A 15,918-nucleotide genomic window follows, 5' to 3' on the forward strand; every position below is an offset into this window, starting at 1 on the left:
CTGAATAATATAAAATATATAAAAATAATATAAAAAATAAAAAAAGAAACCCCCACTGAATAATAAACCCCAGCTGTGTGCTGGGCCACTGCCCCTGAGAGCCGGGCCCTGACCGCCCAGCCTGGGCTGCTCTGGGCAGAAGTCTGTGCTTCCTAAGTGTCCGTAGTCACACAACGCAGTGACAAAGGCACCCTCCAGCCAGGTGCCCCTGCCTGTGAACAGTTAGGAACTCCAACTTCTCCTGAGCCCGTATCTGCCTAGCAGTGTTCTAAAGGCATTAATACTTCTCTTATTCATTCTCACAACAGCCTTGTGAGGTCGTCAAGATTCCCACTGAACAAATGAGGAAACTGAGGCCTGGGAGAGGACTGCCCCATGTACTGAGCAGAGGATGGTGGGGTGGCTTTGGTCTGGGAAGTCTGCCCCCAGCCCTGGCCGCCCCTGTCAGGCTCAGCTGCCACAGCCTTCGCCCGAGCAGGTAGGGACGTGAGGTATCACCAGCATGCCCTCCTTGCAGCTGCATCCCAGCTCGTGGCTGTGTGGATTGTAGCCTCAGCCTCCCCTTTACCAGTGGGGGTGGGAGGGGCTTTCCCTGGTGCCAGGAAAGTTTGTCCTAGGCTGCCGTGGTGCCATGCTGCCCTCCTGCTCAGCTGCCTCTGCCATCAGGCCCTGCCAGGCCTTGCTAGCTGGCAGGTCAGGCCACACCAGCCTCCAGTCAGGCCTCAGGCACCGTCTTGACTTCCTGTACTGCCTGAGCAGGGGCTGAGGGAGAAATGACAAGTTCGTCAGGCTCCTATGAAGGCCCAGTGATGGCTTCCAGCACACTCCACACCAAGCACGCCCTACACTAAGCCTTCTCACCAAAAAGGAGGCAGAGTTTCAGGAGCTCACCATGGCTTGGGATCCCTGAATGTCCCAGCTTCCTGTGGCCTTGATGTCCCAGGACTGGGTCTGGGTGACTGGATCAGGGGTCTTGCCTCTCCTCCCTCATCCTGCCCAGGCCCTGGCACCTGCTACCCAGGCTCTTGTCCTCTCCTTCACAAGCTGTGTGGGCCTGGGAGAGGCCGGGCAGGCTGGGGGTGAAGGCAGCTGCCGCTCCTGTCCCTCTGCTTTGGGTTAACCAGGGCCTCTCAGGTCCTTGGGGCATGGCTAGCCAGTGTAGATGGGCTCACCAGGCTGTAGGCTGGGCCTGTGCCTATGGCTCAGGTGTCCTTGTCCCAGTATTTGCCTCTAGATTCTCTGCAGGGGCCTGTGGGCTCTGGAGACGCACTGGACCTGCGCCCTGGGCTGTTCCCATCATCCTGTGCGACCAGGGCCCTTCTAGGGAGCCTATTGCATGATTCTCTTTTGAGGGCCCCAGGGGCAGTAGGGTACAGAAGGTGGAATCTCTAGACTCACAGAGACCCAGGTCCCAATCCCAGGTCTGCCCTCAACACACTGGTGAACAGGCATTAGCCCAGGGCACCTCCCTGGGACCCAACCACGTCACCCGATGCCTGCTCCCTCTGAAATTGGTGTTAAGGCAAACACAGGCACAGCCCCCAGAACTGCCAGACCTGGCTAGGTAGCTAAGTGGTGGGGGCAGTTGCCTCACCTCGGCTTTGACAGGATTTTTCTCTCCAGACTGTCAGGAGGACAGGTGGACAGGTCCACAAATATGTCTCATCCTTGCAACAGCTCTGAGGATTTCCTGGGGACCCCACCAGTGGCCGGGGCACCCAGCCCTCCTCCCCCAGCACTAGTTTGTTCTTGGCCAGTACAAGGTTTTACAGAGCTGGCCTTAGAAGCAGGGCTGACCCCAGCTGAGCCCGAGCAGCAGGCGGAGAAACCGGCAGTGTGAGGGCAGCCACCTAGGAACAGCAGAGCAGGACGGGGCTGGAGCTGGGGACTGCAGAATTCTGTGTATGACATCAGAAGCTCCTGGGCCAGTTGTCATATGGAGTCCCAGGCCCCAGTGGCAAGACCCAGAAATCTGCGTTTTAACAAGTTGAGGGGGACAGTTCCAAACTTGGGACTGAGGACCTCTCATGCCATCCTGAGGGTCCTTTTTCCCCCAGGACGAAGGCTGTCCTATCTCTGCTTCTCTGAGATGCCTAGTTAAGAGGGTCTGACAAGGACGAGGGACAATAAGCAAGTGAACCTCTCTACCCCAAGAGACCTGACTGCAAGGCTGTGGGGACTTGGGGGAGGTGGGGCAGCCCTGAGAGTGCCCGGTCAGCTTCCACACCGAGGCAGTTCCCCAGGCCCCTCAGGGCCGGGCGGACTGAGGTCACAATGAGGGATGTGGGTCTCAGCCTCTCAGCTAGAAGGCAGGTTGCAGTCAAATGTCAGCTGGTGATGAATGGGAGGCAGTGATAGTTCTGGCGGTTGAGGGCAGTTGCAGGTGATTCCAAGGGGACTTGGGACACCCAGGTCCTGGCCCAGGGCCAAGGACACCAGCCTCCCTAGCGCACCCCCTACCCTTCTTCCCCAGAACCCACACTGGCTGCAAACACATCAAAGAAGAAAACATTTCAGGGCCAATTCATTTTTCTCAAAACATATATTTACCCCTCCTCTCAGTACATCTTTGAGCACCTTTCCCAGAATCTCAGGAAGGTATAGACCCCCGCCCCACACTTCGTACCCGCCCTAGGCCTTGGTGATGAGGCCCTTCACAGCTTGTGCAATGGCATCCTTGTCAATACCGAACATCTTCAGCAGCTCAGCTGGCTTCCCACTTCTTGGTACCCGGTTAACTGCCAGGTGGGTGACAGTGATGCCAGGCTCGCCCACCACTGCACTGGACACAGCCTCACCAATGCCACCTAGAAATGAAAGGAGGGGAGTCAGAAGACGAGGCCTCAGGGTGAGCAGTGGTGGGCCCAGCCCTCTCTGTCAGCCTTAGTCAAGGATGGAGGAGGCTGCATACGCACTGCCTTTCTCCACCTGCAGCCACGAGCCCATCATATAACTCATTGTTTTTATTGTTTTAAAGAGTCGGGTTTCGCTATGTTGTCCAGGCTGGTCTCCAACTCCTGAGCTTAAGAAATCTGCCATCCTCAGCCTCCCAAACTGCTGGGATTACAGGCGTGAGCCACCACACTCAACCCAAAACTATTTTTATAGGCCCAAACGCGGCCTCTAAATGTTTGTTTCAAACACCATCCTCTGGCCAGCAACCGTCCATAGTCTGATTATCTACATTTGACCCCAGAATCAAAGCCCATCTCTCCCACTGGGGCCTCCTTCTTAGAGAGGCTGGTGTGTACTTAGGGAGCCTGCTGTGTGAAGGACTCCCCACTACCTCGGGGACACCACCACCATTTAGCAGCGAGGCTGGAATCCTCGCCAGCTTCCTGGGCAGCAGGAGCTCCACAGAGCTCACCAGCAGCTGTGCGTTAGCTGGGTCTCCAGGCCAAGTCTGAGGCCTGTTAAGAGACCACGTCCCAGCTGCTCTGAGGGACAGCTCTGGGGGTTCTGGGCCACAGCTGCCCTCCTGGGGCTCAGACAGAAGAGGCACGTCCAATGCTCAGGCTCTCTGGCCCTGCCCCTTGCCCAGCTTGCCTGCCCCAGGCCTCCTTACCTTCGTAATAATGGTCCTCCACGGTGAGGATCCTGCCCTTGGTGGCACGAGCGCTGTCGAGAATGAGTTTTCTGTCCAGGGGCTTGATGGTGAAGGGGTCCAGCACGCGGATGTTGATCTTTTCTGTGAGGGAGAGCATACGGCATGGCTGAGGGGAGGGCTGGGCACCACCGTCTGCCCTGGTGGGGGCCTGGTGGGACATCCTGAGGACTGCGTTTAGCTAAGAGCTTGGCCTGCGGGCCTGTCCCTGTCCCAGGGAGAACCACTTGCCACCTTGTTCCCATGGCTGAGCTTATGCCTGCCAACCCCTTGCACTGGGGCATCTGGTCCAGCTGCGTTGCCTGCAGTATCCAAGAACCCGGAGTGGAGTGTGCAGGCCCTGAGCGCCTTCCCTCATCCTCCCACAACCTTGAAGACAAAGGGAATGCGAGAGGAAACACTCCAGGTATCTGGCCTGACAGAAGGTGAGGGCTGATGTGGTGATGTGGGGGAGCTGCAGCCAGCAGAGTGATCAGAGGCCCAGGTGCGGCCCCAGCAGCAGAAGCACCTTCTCAGAAGGACAAACCCAAGCCTGCCAGGCCCTGCTTAAAGCTCACCCCAGTGGCTCTCCCCCTGCCTGGGGATGGGGTCCCCTGGCTCCTCCAGCCCCATCTTGCTCCTGCCTGGCCCTGCTCTGGCCTCCCTTTACTCCCCTCTCTACTAATCAATTCCTACCCACTCTGAGGTCACTTTCTGGAAGATGCCACACCTGTCCCCTCTTTCATGCTAAAACATGACATCTGTTGTGTGATTCTATTGCAGGAGAGGCCAATGCCTGCCTCCCCTACAAACCACTAGCCAACACTGTGAGCTCGCAGTAATAATAATAGAATACCAAGTCACATGCATGTAACCCTCAGGACAACCCTGCGGGGAAGGGGCTAGTATCTCCATTTTCAGATGGGAAAACAGGCATGGTGATAGGTAGGGAATAACTTCCTTAATTAGTGCCTGGCTGAGTGATTCCAGCCCTGTGGGCAGGCTCCAGGCCACTGCTCTGACCACCGTGCTGGGGGATCTCAACTTTAAAGTCATAGGGTAGGGATTGTGAGCACTGCAGTCCCAGGACTTAGCATCATGCCAGACAGAACAAGTGCTCAAAGGATGGCTTTAATTACCATCATCATTTAATTAAATGAAATTCTTTCTCTTTAGCTGTGAGCTCTTCAAGAAAGAAAGAACCCCAAGACCTAGCATGCAGTGGCCATTCAGTGGATGACTTTGGAGGCTCTTTCTCACCTTTCTTCAGCAGCTCGGCGGCAGCCAAGGCCTCGTGCAGGGTCACCCCAGCCCCGATCACGGTCACCTGGTCATCTTTGCTCTTCAGGACCACCTGAGGGTGACACAGAGGGCAAGTGAGGGTCGGGGCCTCCCGGCAGGGTGGGCCCTGACTGCTGGGAGTCACAGCAGGGAGGGTCCAGGCAGCTCTGTGGACTCCTGGGGCATGTGAGGCACTGACCTTGGCTTGTCCAACCTGGAAGTCCTCATTGTTGTTATAGATGATAGCATTTTCTGGGCGGCTGGTCCGGATGAAGCAGATACCCTGAGACGGAAACAGATAAACTGAGGATACAGGATGTGGCACACCCAACCTCAGAGACGAGATCTTTCTAGAGAGGCCATCCCTGCCCATGGGAGTGTCAGTCACTGCATCCTGGCTACTCCAGTAAGGAAAAGGGTCTTGCTTGCCCTCTGCCGCCCGCACCCCACTTGAACACTCTAACTGCCCGCCACCTTGCAGCCCCAGGCTGAAGGCAACTTTCCACCAGGTAAACTGGCTGCAGGTGGGATACTCCTGCAGCGTGCACCAGGCAGAGGGGCAGGAACCATGTACACTGTGTCTATGGAGTGCAGCTCCAGGCCTGGACCACAGGGCTCAGCTCATCTTTGCCTGTCTTGGAGAACCCAACTCAGGAGGGTGGGCAGGTGTCAACCGCCGGACTGGCCAGGGCTGTCAGGATTCTCAGCGGAGACAGACTGTGGCAATCAGTTGACAATGTCTGCCACGTGGCAGTAAGTGGGGCATGTATTTCATTTTTTCTTGTCTAACTTCCACAAGCTACACAAACACCAGGGGCAAGGTCAGGAAACACCCCCTGGGGCAGCGAGTGACCAGCTCTGGCCTCCTCTTCTGTTTCCCTCAGGAAGCGATAGCTGCCAGCAGGAGAAAGAACAGCCATACGACCTACCTTTGTATTGGCGGCTAGTTCCACTGCCTTCTCGGTAGCAACGCCATCACTTGGGTAAAAGACAGTTGACATGGGGACTGATCGAAACATGGCCAGATCTTCCAGGGCCATCTGGGAGGGCCCGTCTTCCCCTGGGGTGTGGGGAAAGGATATGCGGAAATAAGACCCCCGTCCATGGGCTGGAATCCTCGCCCACCCTCCTCCCATACCTCCTGGTGCAAAAGTCGAGGGAGCTCCAGGTGTAAGTGCCCGGGCTAAACTCACCGATGGAAACGCCACAGTGGGAGCCACAGAGGTTGATGTTGCTCTCGGAGATGGCGGCCATGCGAATCTGGTCAAAGGCCCGTGTGAAGAAGGCTGCGAAAGTGCTGCAGAAGGGCACCGTCCTGTTGCGGGTGGCACAGCCCACCGCGATGCTCACCTAGGGGCAGGGGGGGCAGGGTCAGTCCAAAGGGGCAGGCAGAGGGTGGTCGGGGAGCCTAGGACCCCTTTCGTGGAGAAGGCCACAGTTTGTGTATAGATTGTCCATCCTTTCTGAGCTTCTGAATGTGTCCCCCACCCCCTTCTTCTGCAGAGACCCCTCCCCAGGGTCCAAAGGCAGTAGCCTCATGCCTGCTGAGGCTCCAGTCCCCAGATCACTCATCCAGAAGCAGCACTGAGTACAGTCATCAGTTCCAAACCAGCTGCCCTCAAGGCTCCAAAATCTGCCAGCCAACACGAGGCCTCTTTCCCCAGTACCCGAGGCCTCCCCAGCCCCACACCCTGCAGAGCAGTCTCTGGAAACCAGAGATAATTTCAGGTCCAGTTGGAAGAACTCTGGAGATGCGAGTGCCCTCCAGAGAGACGAAGCTCCCTGTCCCTAGGGGCCTGCAAGCCAGGCTGGGCTCCTGGACCACCATGAGGAGATATTTTGAAAAAGTGGACAAAACATTGTTCCTTACTTCACAACCTCAGTTCCTGACAAGGGGCTGCTTCCCCAGATAGGAACATGTCGGGGGCCCAGAGTTCCCTCATCTCTGCATCCCTCAGGGTGGCAGGGCCCAGAGCCGTGTGCATTACATGTGCTCAACAGACTCGGGCTGCTATACCCATCACGGCCCCACCTACTGGCCGGGCCTGCTCTCCACCTGGAAGAGATCCCATTCACCACCAGGCCTGGCCTGCACGCAGCTCCTCCTGAGACCACCTGCAGTCCCCTTCGGTTCCCCCACGTGCACACTTGTCCAGGACATTTGCACCTCGGCAGAACTTCCCAAACTGTGGCTACTCAAGGTCAGGGGTTAATGCTGGGTCCTGGCTTTTCTTATAGTCTCCCTGGGCTGGCCCACAGCAGGCACCTGGCCCTGCCAAAATGGTTGCCCCGCACCCCTCAGACCACAGCCTTCAGCCTTGGGTGGACCTGTCCCTGCCAGCCGACCCCGGCACCCACCATGTTCTGCTCAGCAATGTAGCACTCGATGAAGCGGTCCGGGTGCTCCTTTTTGAAGATCTCCGAGAAGGTGGAATTTTTGGTGTCTCCATCCAGGGCGATGATGCGGTCACTGGCATGGCCCAGCTTGGCCAGTGCCTGCCCGTAGGCCTTGCGGGTGGCTATCTGTGAGGAAGAGAGTGGGAAGCCTCTGGACCCCTCTGAGGGTGTGTGCACGCCTGCGGCCTGGAGCCCTGCTTTTAGAGAAGGATTAAAACTGGGCCAAAGGCCGGGTGTGGTGGCTCAAGCCTGTAATCCCAGCACGTTGGGAGGCCAAGACGAGCGGATCACAAGGTTAGGAGATCGAGACCATCCTGGCTAACATGCTGAAACCCCGTCTCTACTAAAAAATACAAAAAACTAGCTGGGCGAGGTGGCGGGTGCCTTTAGTCCCAGCTACCCGGGAGGCTGAGGCAGGAGAATGGCGTGAACCCGGGAGGTGGAGCTTGCAGTGTGCCGAGATCATGCCACTGCACTCCAGCCTGGGTGACAGAGCGAGACTCCGTCTCAAAAAAATACAAACGGGACCAAACAGAAGCCCAAGAGCGCAAGGTCCTGTGGAGACTTTGAACTGCTGAAAGGTTGCCAACGACTACGGTCAATGTCTGGGAGCCCCCTGCCCCTAGCCTGGCTGTGAAAGGTATAAGCTACAGAAGACACCCACCAGCCCCAACCTCCAGCCTGCTGCACCAGGTCTATGAACCTATTCCACTTTGCACGGAAACACAGAAGGCTTGGGAGTCAAGGCCAGGCACAGGCTGCATGGATGGGTTCCCTTGGGACAGAAACCTGGAGCAGGACAGCTCTGCCTAGCCTTGCTCAGGCCAAGGGTCCCTCGTGGACCAGCGATGCAAGGACTTGGGAGTGAGTCCTTGGCTTTGATCCCAGTTCTGTCAGTAGCTTGCTAAGTTTGCTAAGTGGACAACTCCCTTGCCCTGTCTGAGCCTCTGCAGGTCAACTCCAGAGCTGTCTGTCCTGCTGAAAGAAGTGACAGGAACACCTGAGGAATCACTCCTTGTCCTAAATGAATCGCTCTCCTCCCTTTCCCAGCCCTCCAGAAGGCACATCTGGGCCACAGCCTTGGGGAACCTGAGAACTACAGGTCCAGAGAAACAGGCCCCACTTTGTACCTTGTCCCCAACTTTGTAGCTGGGCAAGCTGGGCATGCGGATATTGGCAATGTCCACTGAGGGGGCGTCCTCCTGCGGGGGGGTTGCCAGGATCTTCTTTTTGCTCTGGATCTGGCTGTAGATCTCCTGGATGATCTGCTCAGCCATGTTTTTGGGGAGGGGCTTCCCATGCCAAGACTCCTTATCTTCTACCCCTGCAAGCCCAACATGGGAGGACAGAGGAATGTGTAAGACAAAGACAAAAGCTCCCAGAGGGCCAGGAGGCTGCCCCAGGAGCCTGGCCCTCGACCTGCCGAGGGCAAGGGAGGAATGGCATCATCCCAGACAGGAGGAGCCCAGCCAGGCACGGGGGCCAGGAAAGGAGGGTCGCAGTGAATAGGATAGACTCCTGTGCGCCCGCCACTCACGGTCTACTGCCTGGTCCTCCCAGAACTCGCAGCTGAGCGGGAAAGGAGGGGCCAGACGTGGGCAGGTGTGTGTTTCTGGGCCTGCTGCCCCATCCCTTCACCAACGTGTCCCTTCTCTTCCTCCCCGCAACCCTACCCACAGGGTCACACAGAGGTGGTGTCTGCTGCAGAAATACTCAGTTTGTCGACTGGGTTGGAAGGGACCCTGGCCATCAGAAGGGGAACCCAAGGCCAGAACAAGGCTTCCAGGGTCACCCGATGCGTCTGTGAGCAGCAGAGGGGTCTCTAAGCACCCAGGCTTGCCCACCCATGGCGCCTTATTGTGTGGGGCCAGCAAGGCTGAATATCCCTCTCCCTGGAGGTCACCTCAGTAGTCACTAGAGACTGGCCAGAGCAAAGAACAGACCTCTCAGCACCCAGCAGCCCCCCAGAAGCTGCAAGTGGTCCAGATCCTGCCCAGTATTATTAACACCTGAGGGCAGTGCCAGGCAGCAGCACCAAAGCCACGACAATATCCCAGAGCCCTATCCTCGACATCCACGTCCTCCCAGACACCACCCAGCACCGCCAAACCCCCACTCAGAACGTCCTCATATACCTGAGTCTACACGGGCAGAACAAGCCACAACCCCTGAGAGCAGGCAAGTGGACAGCCAGGGGCATCTGTGAGGGAATCAGCCCCCCTTGTGCCATAGACTTCCTCTGTCCCGGGGCAAGTCCCTGACCACTTGTAGCCTCATTTTCCCATCTTTAAAATGGGTGAGGGCCATCCCAGGCCTAGGAATCTGAAGCCCACACCTGGGTGCCAAGGAGTGACTTACGCCTGTCTCATTCTCTGGCCTGGGGCAGAAGCCAGGTTCCAAACCCCTCAAGGTTCTCAGCCCACACAGGCCTTGCTCAGCACCTGCCATTGCTTGAGGAGCACCCCACTCACCACCTGGAGGGAACAGGTCTCTCCAGGCCCTGCCCAGCTCTGTGTTGGCTCTTCAGCTGGAGCATGTGGTTGCAGCTGGCAGAGTGTACAGAGCTGCGGCTCTGAAAGGCAACAGTCAGGGTGGGGCACAGGGGCTGCCTCACTCCATGACCTTCCTCTCACCCACATACCCTCCAAGTCCCTCCTCTCCTCCTGCCTGTACATGCCCCCACTGGCAGAGGCCAGACAGATCCGAGTTCAAATCCTGGCTTAGCCACGGGGGGTCACTGAGTCCTAGCGTCTCCCGCTCCCCTTCCCTGGAGCCTGGTGCAATCAGTGTGCAGCAAGGGCTAGTGTTTCCCTGGATGTGAGGGTCAGAGCTACGTAGCCACAGGGTCCGGGCCAGGGGTGAAGGTGGGGAAGGCGGCTCATGCATACTGACCCGTGATCCCTCGGCCCTTGAAGGTCTTGGCAATGATGGCTGTTGGCTGGTGCTTGGCCTGGCCAAAGGCCTTGCACAGCTCCTCCACGCTGTGTCCATCCACGATGATGGCGTGCCAACTGGGGATGGGGGGGCAGAGAGTGAGGGGCAATTCCCAGGGGCCACAGCACTGAGGAGCCTCCCAGGGAAAGGTCTGCCTTGGCTCCACCCCACAACTGCGGCCTCAGCTGGAGTAGTAGAAAGCTTGCAACATTCCGGTTTCCAGTTTGTGTTTTTTAATACTTTTCTTTTTCACATTATTTTTACTCCTTTTGTTTGCCTCTGAACAGGTTTTCTTCTTCTTCCTAAGTAATCCAGAGCTCAGTTCCTTTATTGTCTCTTCCATTCCTGATCCGCTCATTGCCTACTGAAAGCTGTTCTGGGGTCAGCACACTGGATTTGGAATCTGTCTGCTATTAGATTCTTGATGAATTTTTTTGGCCCAATTTTTATTTGGGGGAACACATTGATCATAGATGCTGGATGTGGTGCTGGAAACTTTTGAAATGAACCATGTTGTCAAATATACAGGAAGGAGCCGGGGCACAGCAGGCTTTCTCTTGAAAAGCTATCCTTTTGGGGACTCTTTTTGGCATAATAATAATAAAAATAGCACCGCTGAAACTGAGTGCCATGCCAAGCACTGCCCATTGAAGCCTCACCATGCCATGTCTGGGTGCTGAGTTGGCCCCATTTTACAATGAGCTGAGACACCGAAAGTGGAGTAACTTGACCCACGCCACAAAGCAAGTTAGCAGTAGAGCCAGGACTTCAGCAATCTGGCTTGAATCACAAGTTTATGGACACAGGTCCTAGGGGTGCTGCTGGGGTTGTACTCTGAGTCCCCAGATCGATGTGGCCAGAGGACCCTGTGGCTCAGGTTTCTCGTCTGTCCAACAGAGATTATTTACTCCCTTCCTCCTCTCCCTTCCTGAGGTCGGTCAGTCAGGGAACACAGGCCTGCGTCTGCTGTGCTACTGCAAGGTAACCCCAAGCATCCTGTTACTTAGTGTAGTCACAGGCATGGGCTCATCTGCAAAACGCAGCCCTGGAGGCTTGACCTGAGTCCCAAAGCCTTGCACAGCACCTGCCCTGTTCCCTCCCCTCCACAGCCTCCTCAGCCAATGCTGGGCCCCTGTGCAGAGCAGCTTGTGTTTGGGGACACAGGTGGAGGCTTTGAGGTAGGACCCCTCTGGCTGACACCCATGCAGACTGACCTCCCTGCTTTGTGCCCTTTGACCCTGAATGTGTAACCAATCAAGGACGAAGGGAGGCATCTGGAAACCCTCTCTCCCATTTCACCAGGAGCCTGTTCCTCCTCCCCAGGCTGGCTGGGGCTGGGCACGGGATGTGGCCACCAAACTGAGGTTCAAACCTCTCCGCAGCTATATGTCCTTTAGCTTTACCGAGTGAGCCCCCATCCCTCAAGAACCCTCCTTCCTCAAGAACAAAGTGAGTCAATGTGAGATGGTGTGTGGAAGCTCTGAGAACCACCATGCCATGACCACGGAAACAAGGAAACTCACTTAAAACTGGGCCTGGCCCACATATCCACGGTGGTAGCCTGAGTCACTAAGTCCAAATGCCTAGAGTTTGAAATTGTGAGTCAAATGCTAAAGAAAGGGACCTTTAGATGGGGCTTAAGGTCCCAGCTTCAGCTCCTGCACCTGCAAAGCTGTGATCACACTCAGGCCACAGCCTCGTACGTACCCGAAGGCCTCACACCGCTTCTGGTAGATGTCCATCTGGTGCTGCAGCGGGGCTGGGTCACTCTGGCCCAGGCGATTGATGTCTAGAACGGCCACGAGGTTGTCCAGCTTATAGATGCTGGCAAAGGCCATGGCCTCCCATACGGAGCCCTCTGACAGTTCCCCGTCTCCCAGCAAGCAATAGACTCGGTAACTGTGGACAGAAAGTGAGTCAGGCCAGTCCCTTTCACCTGGACCCAGCTGGCTCCCACCCCCCATCCATTCAAGGAGCCTGCACTCTGGGTAAAGGAGCAGCCATGCGTGGATATGCAGAACAGACGGCATTTACACTCAAGGGGCAACAGTGTCACCAGGTCCCTGCAGCCCACCACAAGCCACACCCCAAGAAGGAAGCCGTCAGGAGCTCAGGAAGAAGTACTGATTGTTAAGAAACAGAGGTCTAGGACAACAGGGATCTGGCCAACAAAATCAAGAAAAACAGGGGTTGTTGGAACGAGAGGAAAGTGAGGAAGAGTGGGTGAATAGGCGTGAGCCACCTGCTGCAGGGGACGGACCCCGCTGTGAACCAGAGGTTGGAGGAGGCCTTGGGACTGGCTGGGTGGGCCAGTGGGAAAGGGGAACCTTGGGAACCAAGCTCTGCTTCTGCCTGGAGGAGGGAGCTGGGCCGGGGAGGCCTGAGGCACTCTAGGCAACACCCTGGAGCAAGAGGGCTCAGGTGGAGGCTGGAGCATGGAGGGCCCTTGAGGACCAGGTGCTTCATGGGACAGGCTCTCCCCAAGCTTCCAAGACTGGCTCTTGACCCCAAGATTGAAGCTGGGCCTGGCCCTGTCTCTACCACCGGGGCCCTCTCCTCCCTTCAACACAGGCAACCATGATCTTTTCAAGACCGTGAGACATGTTAAAAAGAACATTGAACTTGGGATAAATTACCCAGCAAACAGAACTTTCCCGGGCCCCAGGGGAGGGTGGGCGAGGGGGTGAGGCTAGAGGAAGGGAGACCAGTTCAGGGACTCTGAGCCCAGCCTGGGAGATATGAGGGGATGTGGGTAGCAGAGGGACGGCAGCAATAGACACAGAACTTGTTTGAAGGTTGTGCTGTCAGGAAGTTGCTGATCTAGGATTCAAACACAGGTCTGACTATAGCCTAGACTGTCCACTCCTTGCAGTGTAGGCATGCACGTAGGGTGAGGAGTGGTGGGACTTGGGGACCTCCCCTTACCCTGCCCAGTGTCTAGCTGTGTAGCCCCAGGAAATGAGGCTGGTGCCTGGTTGGGCTCAGAGGGGACATGGCTGCCCTCCTGCTACTACAGGAAAAGGCCCTCAACCCGGCTGCATGCTCAGCAGTCCAAGCCTCCAGGCCTCCCTGCTGCAGGGTGAAGGCAGGGGCAGCCGGAAGAGGCTGGGACAGCCAGCCACGGAGCTGTCAGCATGACTCAGCACTTCCACATGCCAGCAGGCTGGGAGCGCTCCCTGCAGCCTCCCCTGCCTCATGCTGCTCTTCTATGGCTTCCACTACAGGAGGTGGTCCCCCTGTGGGGTACCATGGCCAGAAGGACAAAGCCTCAGGCCCACACTTCAGAGGCCCTATTGTGTCCCAGCCTCGCCTCCTCTTTCCCCTGTAGGTTTTGAGGGGGCCCAGAGACCCTGAAGGGGCTCTGGTCTGGTACAGCAGCTCCAGAAAGGGGCCACACGATGAGGCTGAGCCAGAGAGGCCTGCAGGGAACTTGACTTCCCAGAAAGGGATTCCAGAGAAGCCAACTGGCTCCCACCCCAAGCCCACACCCACCTCCAGGGAAGCCAAACCCAGGCTAGCATTGGAGGCCCAGCACAGCTTTGGACTTTGAGACTAGGGACAAGGCTAAGCCCTACAGGGCCATCAGGCTCAGGTCAGCGGGTGTGCTGAGGTCCCAAGGAGATGCCAAGGAAGAGGTTGTGAACAGGGAAGGGGCCTACAGGACCCTGGGCTAACCCTGAGACTTGGTATTGCCTGAGCTGTTAAGAGTTAGGGGTGGGGGGGCTCCAAACATCCATTCATGAACTAATTTGAAGAGAGGGGACCCTAAACAGAAGATCGACATTTGTTGCAGAACGATTTGGAAACTACCTTACATGTCCAACAACAGAGGACTGGCTAGATGGATTATAGCATCTCCATAAAACAGAACATTACGTGATCGTTAAAACCAGCTCTCAGGATGGGCGCAATGGCTCATGCCTGTAATCCCAGCACTCTGGGAGGCTGAAGTGGGCGGATGTCCTGAGGTCAGGAGTTTGAGACCAGCTTGGCCAACATGGTGAAACCCTGTCTCTACTAAATACATAAAAATTAGCTGAGTGTGGTGGTTAGAGCCTGTAATCCCAGCTACTCGGGAAGCTGAGGCAGGAGAATCACTTGAACCCAGGAGGTGGAGGTTGCAGTAAGCTAAGATGGCACCACTGCACTCCAGCCTGGGCGACAGAGCAAGACTCCATATCAAAACAAAACAAAACAAAAACCAGCTCTCCACTGTTAATGTCATGAGAAAATGCTCATGATAGAAGGCTTGGTTTAAAGTGCAACACTAGGTTTTATATTACACACACACACACTGGGATTACAGATATGTACGCTTTTTTCATGATAACATGGAAAAAATACATCACTAGATTTAAATTGGGGGTGGGAGGCAGTGTGTTAAGAATAAGGAAAACTCTGGTCGGGCACAATGGCTCACACCTGTAATCCCAGTACTTTAGGAGGCCGAGGCGAGCGGATCACGAGGTCAGGAGATTGAGGCCATCCTGGCTAACATGGTGAAAGCCCATCTCTACCAAAAATACAAAAAATTGCTGGGCATGGTGGCATGCACCTATAGTCCCAGCTACTCGGGAGGCTGAGGCAGGAGGAGAATCGCTTGAACCCAGGACGCGGAGGTTGCAGTGGGCCGAGATCGCACCACTGCACTCCAACCTGGATGACAGAGCGAGACTCCATCTCAGAAAAAATAAAAATAAAAAAATAAGGAAAACGTTCATTTCTGAATACCATTCTGTACGTTTTAAACAGGAGGGCAGGGGGGAGGCCAATTTGCTCTATCAAGACACAATCTGGGTGCCTGGCCTAACATGATAATCCCTGGATGCCCTGGCCCCTTTCCCCAGGTACAGTCCGGGGCCTAGGCTCTAGCCAATCCTGGCCCCAAGCCACCCTGGCTTCTGGGAACCCAGCTAAACTCCTTCTCCCTACACTGACTTGTTCCATTATGTTAGGGTCAGGAAATGTCCCTTCACAGGGAATTATTTCCAGCAACTGTAGGGAATAATTAACTCACATCTCTGGTTCTCTGCCAAATAAAATGCTCTTAAACATGCATCCCATTCTTTGTGTGTCTCTCTCTCTTCACTTCACGGTGAATCATTTCTGGGTGTAGCCAAGCCTGCCCCAAGGCTCAGCCAGGGACTAAAAGAAAACTGTGGTCAGGTGACACTGGCCTGAGGGGGTCTGTAAGGGACTGTGAGGCCTCCTTGGAGAGCCAGTCCTGGGGAAAGGCCTGCACAAAGAAGGTGCTCCCTGCAGCCTCCTGTCCTTCAAGGACCCACAGTCATCCCAAACCCTACTTGCCTGCCAGCTCCACAACAGCCCCGGCATGGCGCCTCTGCTGCAGGGGTGGAAGACAGGGCAGTAGAGACGCCACCAGCTGCAGAGCTGGGCCCTTCTCCCACCCAGTGGGCTGGCCCCACTGGCCTTCCTCTTCCAGGAGGCTTCCCGCCCACAGGACTCCCCCAGCTCCTGTGGTGCCCTCAGCCACTCCGAGAGCAGCCTGGGAATGCTGAATACTGACTCTGGGTACCTCCACCGCTGACTGGATGGCCTACGCCAGCATCTTGCCTCAGCTTCCTCACCTGTAAGATGGGTCACAGTTCTCACACCACTACCCAACTCATAGGGGGTTTTTAAAGGTGGAACCCAATACAGCACATGAGCACTAAGCAAAGGGCCTAGGCCCCAAAGGGCAAAGGAACCCTTCTGATGAGTGA

The 15,918-nt window shown here is 56.2% G+C and overlaps 1 protein-coding gene across 1 annotated transcript in view; it reads right to left on the reverse strand.

The window, feature by feature from the left end:
• Positions 1-2,523: 2,523 nt before the first annotated feature.
• TKT (transketolase) overlaps positions 2,524-15,918 on the reverse strand; it is a 30,986-nt gene continuing 17,591 nt past the window's right edge. Inside the window, exons 5-14 of the mRNA XM_033210131.1 lie at positions 11,903-12,094; positions 10,154-10,272; positions 8,392-8,585; positions 7,223-7,387; positions 6,058-6,214; positions 5,794-5,924; positions 5,064-5,147; positions 4,844-4,937; positions 3,566-3,688; positions 2,524-2,807 (exon numbers count right to left, since the gene is read on the reverse strand). Of these exons, the coding sequence (XP_033066022.1) occupies positions 2,632-2,807; positions 3,566-3,688; positions 4,844-4,937; positions 5,064-5,147; positions 5,794-5,924; positions 6,058-6,214; positions 7,223-7,387; positions 8,392-8,585; positions 10,154-10,272; positions 11,903-12,094 (1,435 nt within the window). The 3' untranslated portion in view covers positions 2,524-2,631. The remainder of the gene's footprint in view (positions 2,808-3,565; positions 3,689-4,843; positions 4,938-5,063; positions 5,148-5,793; positions 5,925-6,057; positions 6,215-7,222; positions 7,388-8,391; positions 8,586-10,153; positions 10,273-11,902; positions 12,095-15,918) is intronic.

Source organism: Trachypithecus francoisi, unplaced genomic scaffold (assembly GCF_009764315.1).
Source record: "Trachypithecus francoisi isolate TF-2019V2 unplaced genomic scaffold, Tfra_2.0 Lachesis_group0, whole genome shotgun sequence".
In the NCBI taxonomy this organism is placed as follows: domain Eukaryota; kingdom Metazoa; phylum Chordata; class Mammalia; order Primates; family Cercopithecidae; genus Trachypithecus; species Trachypithecus francoisi.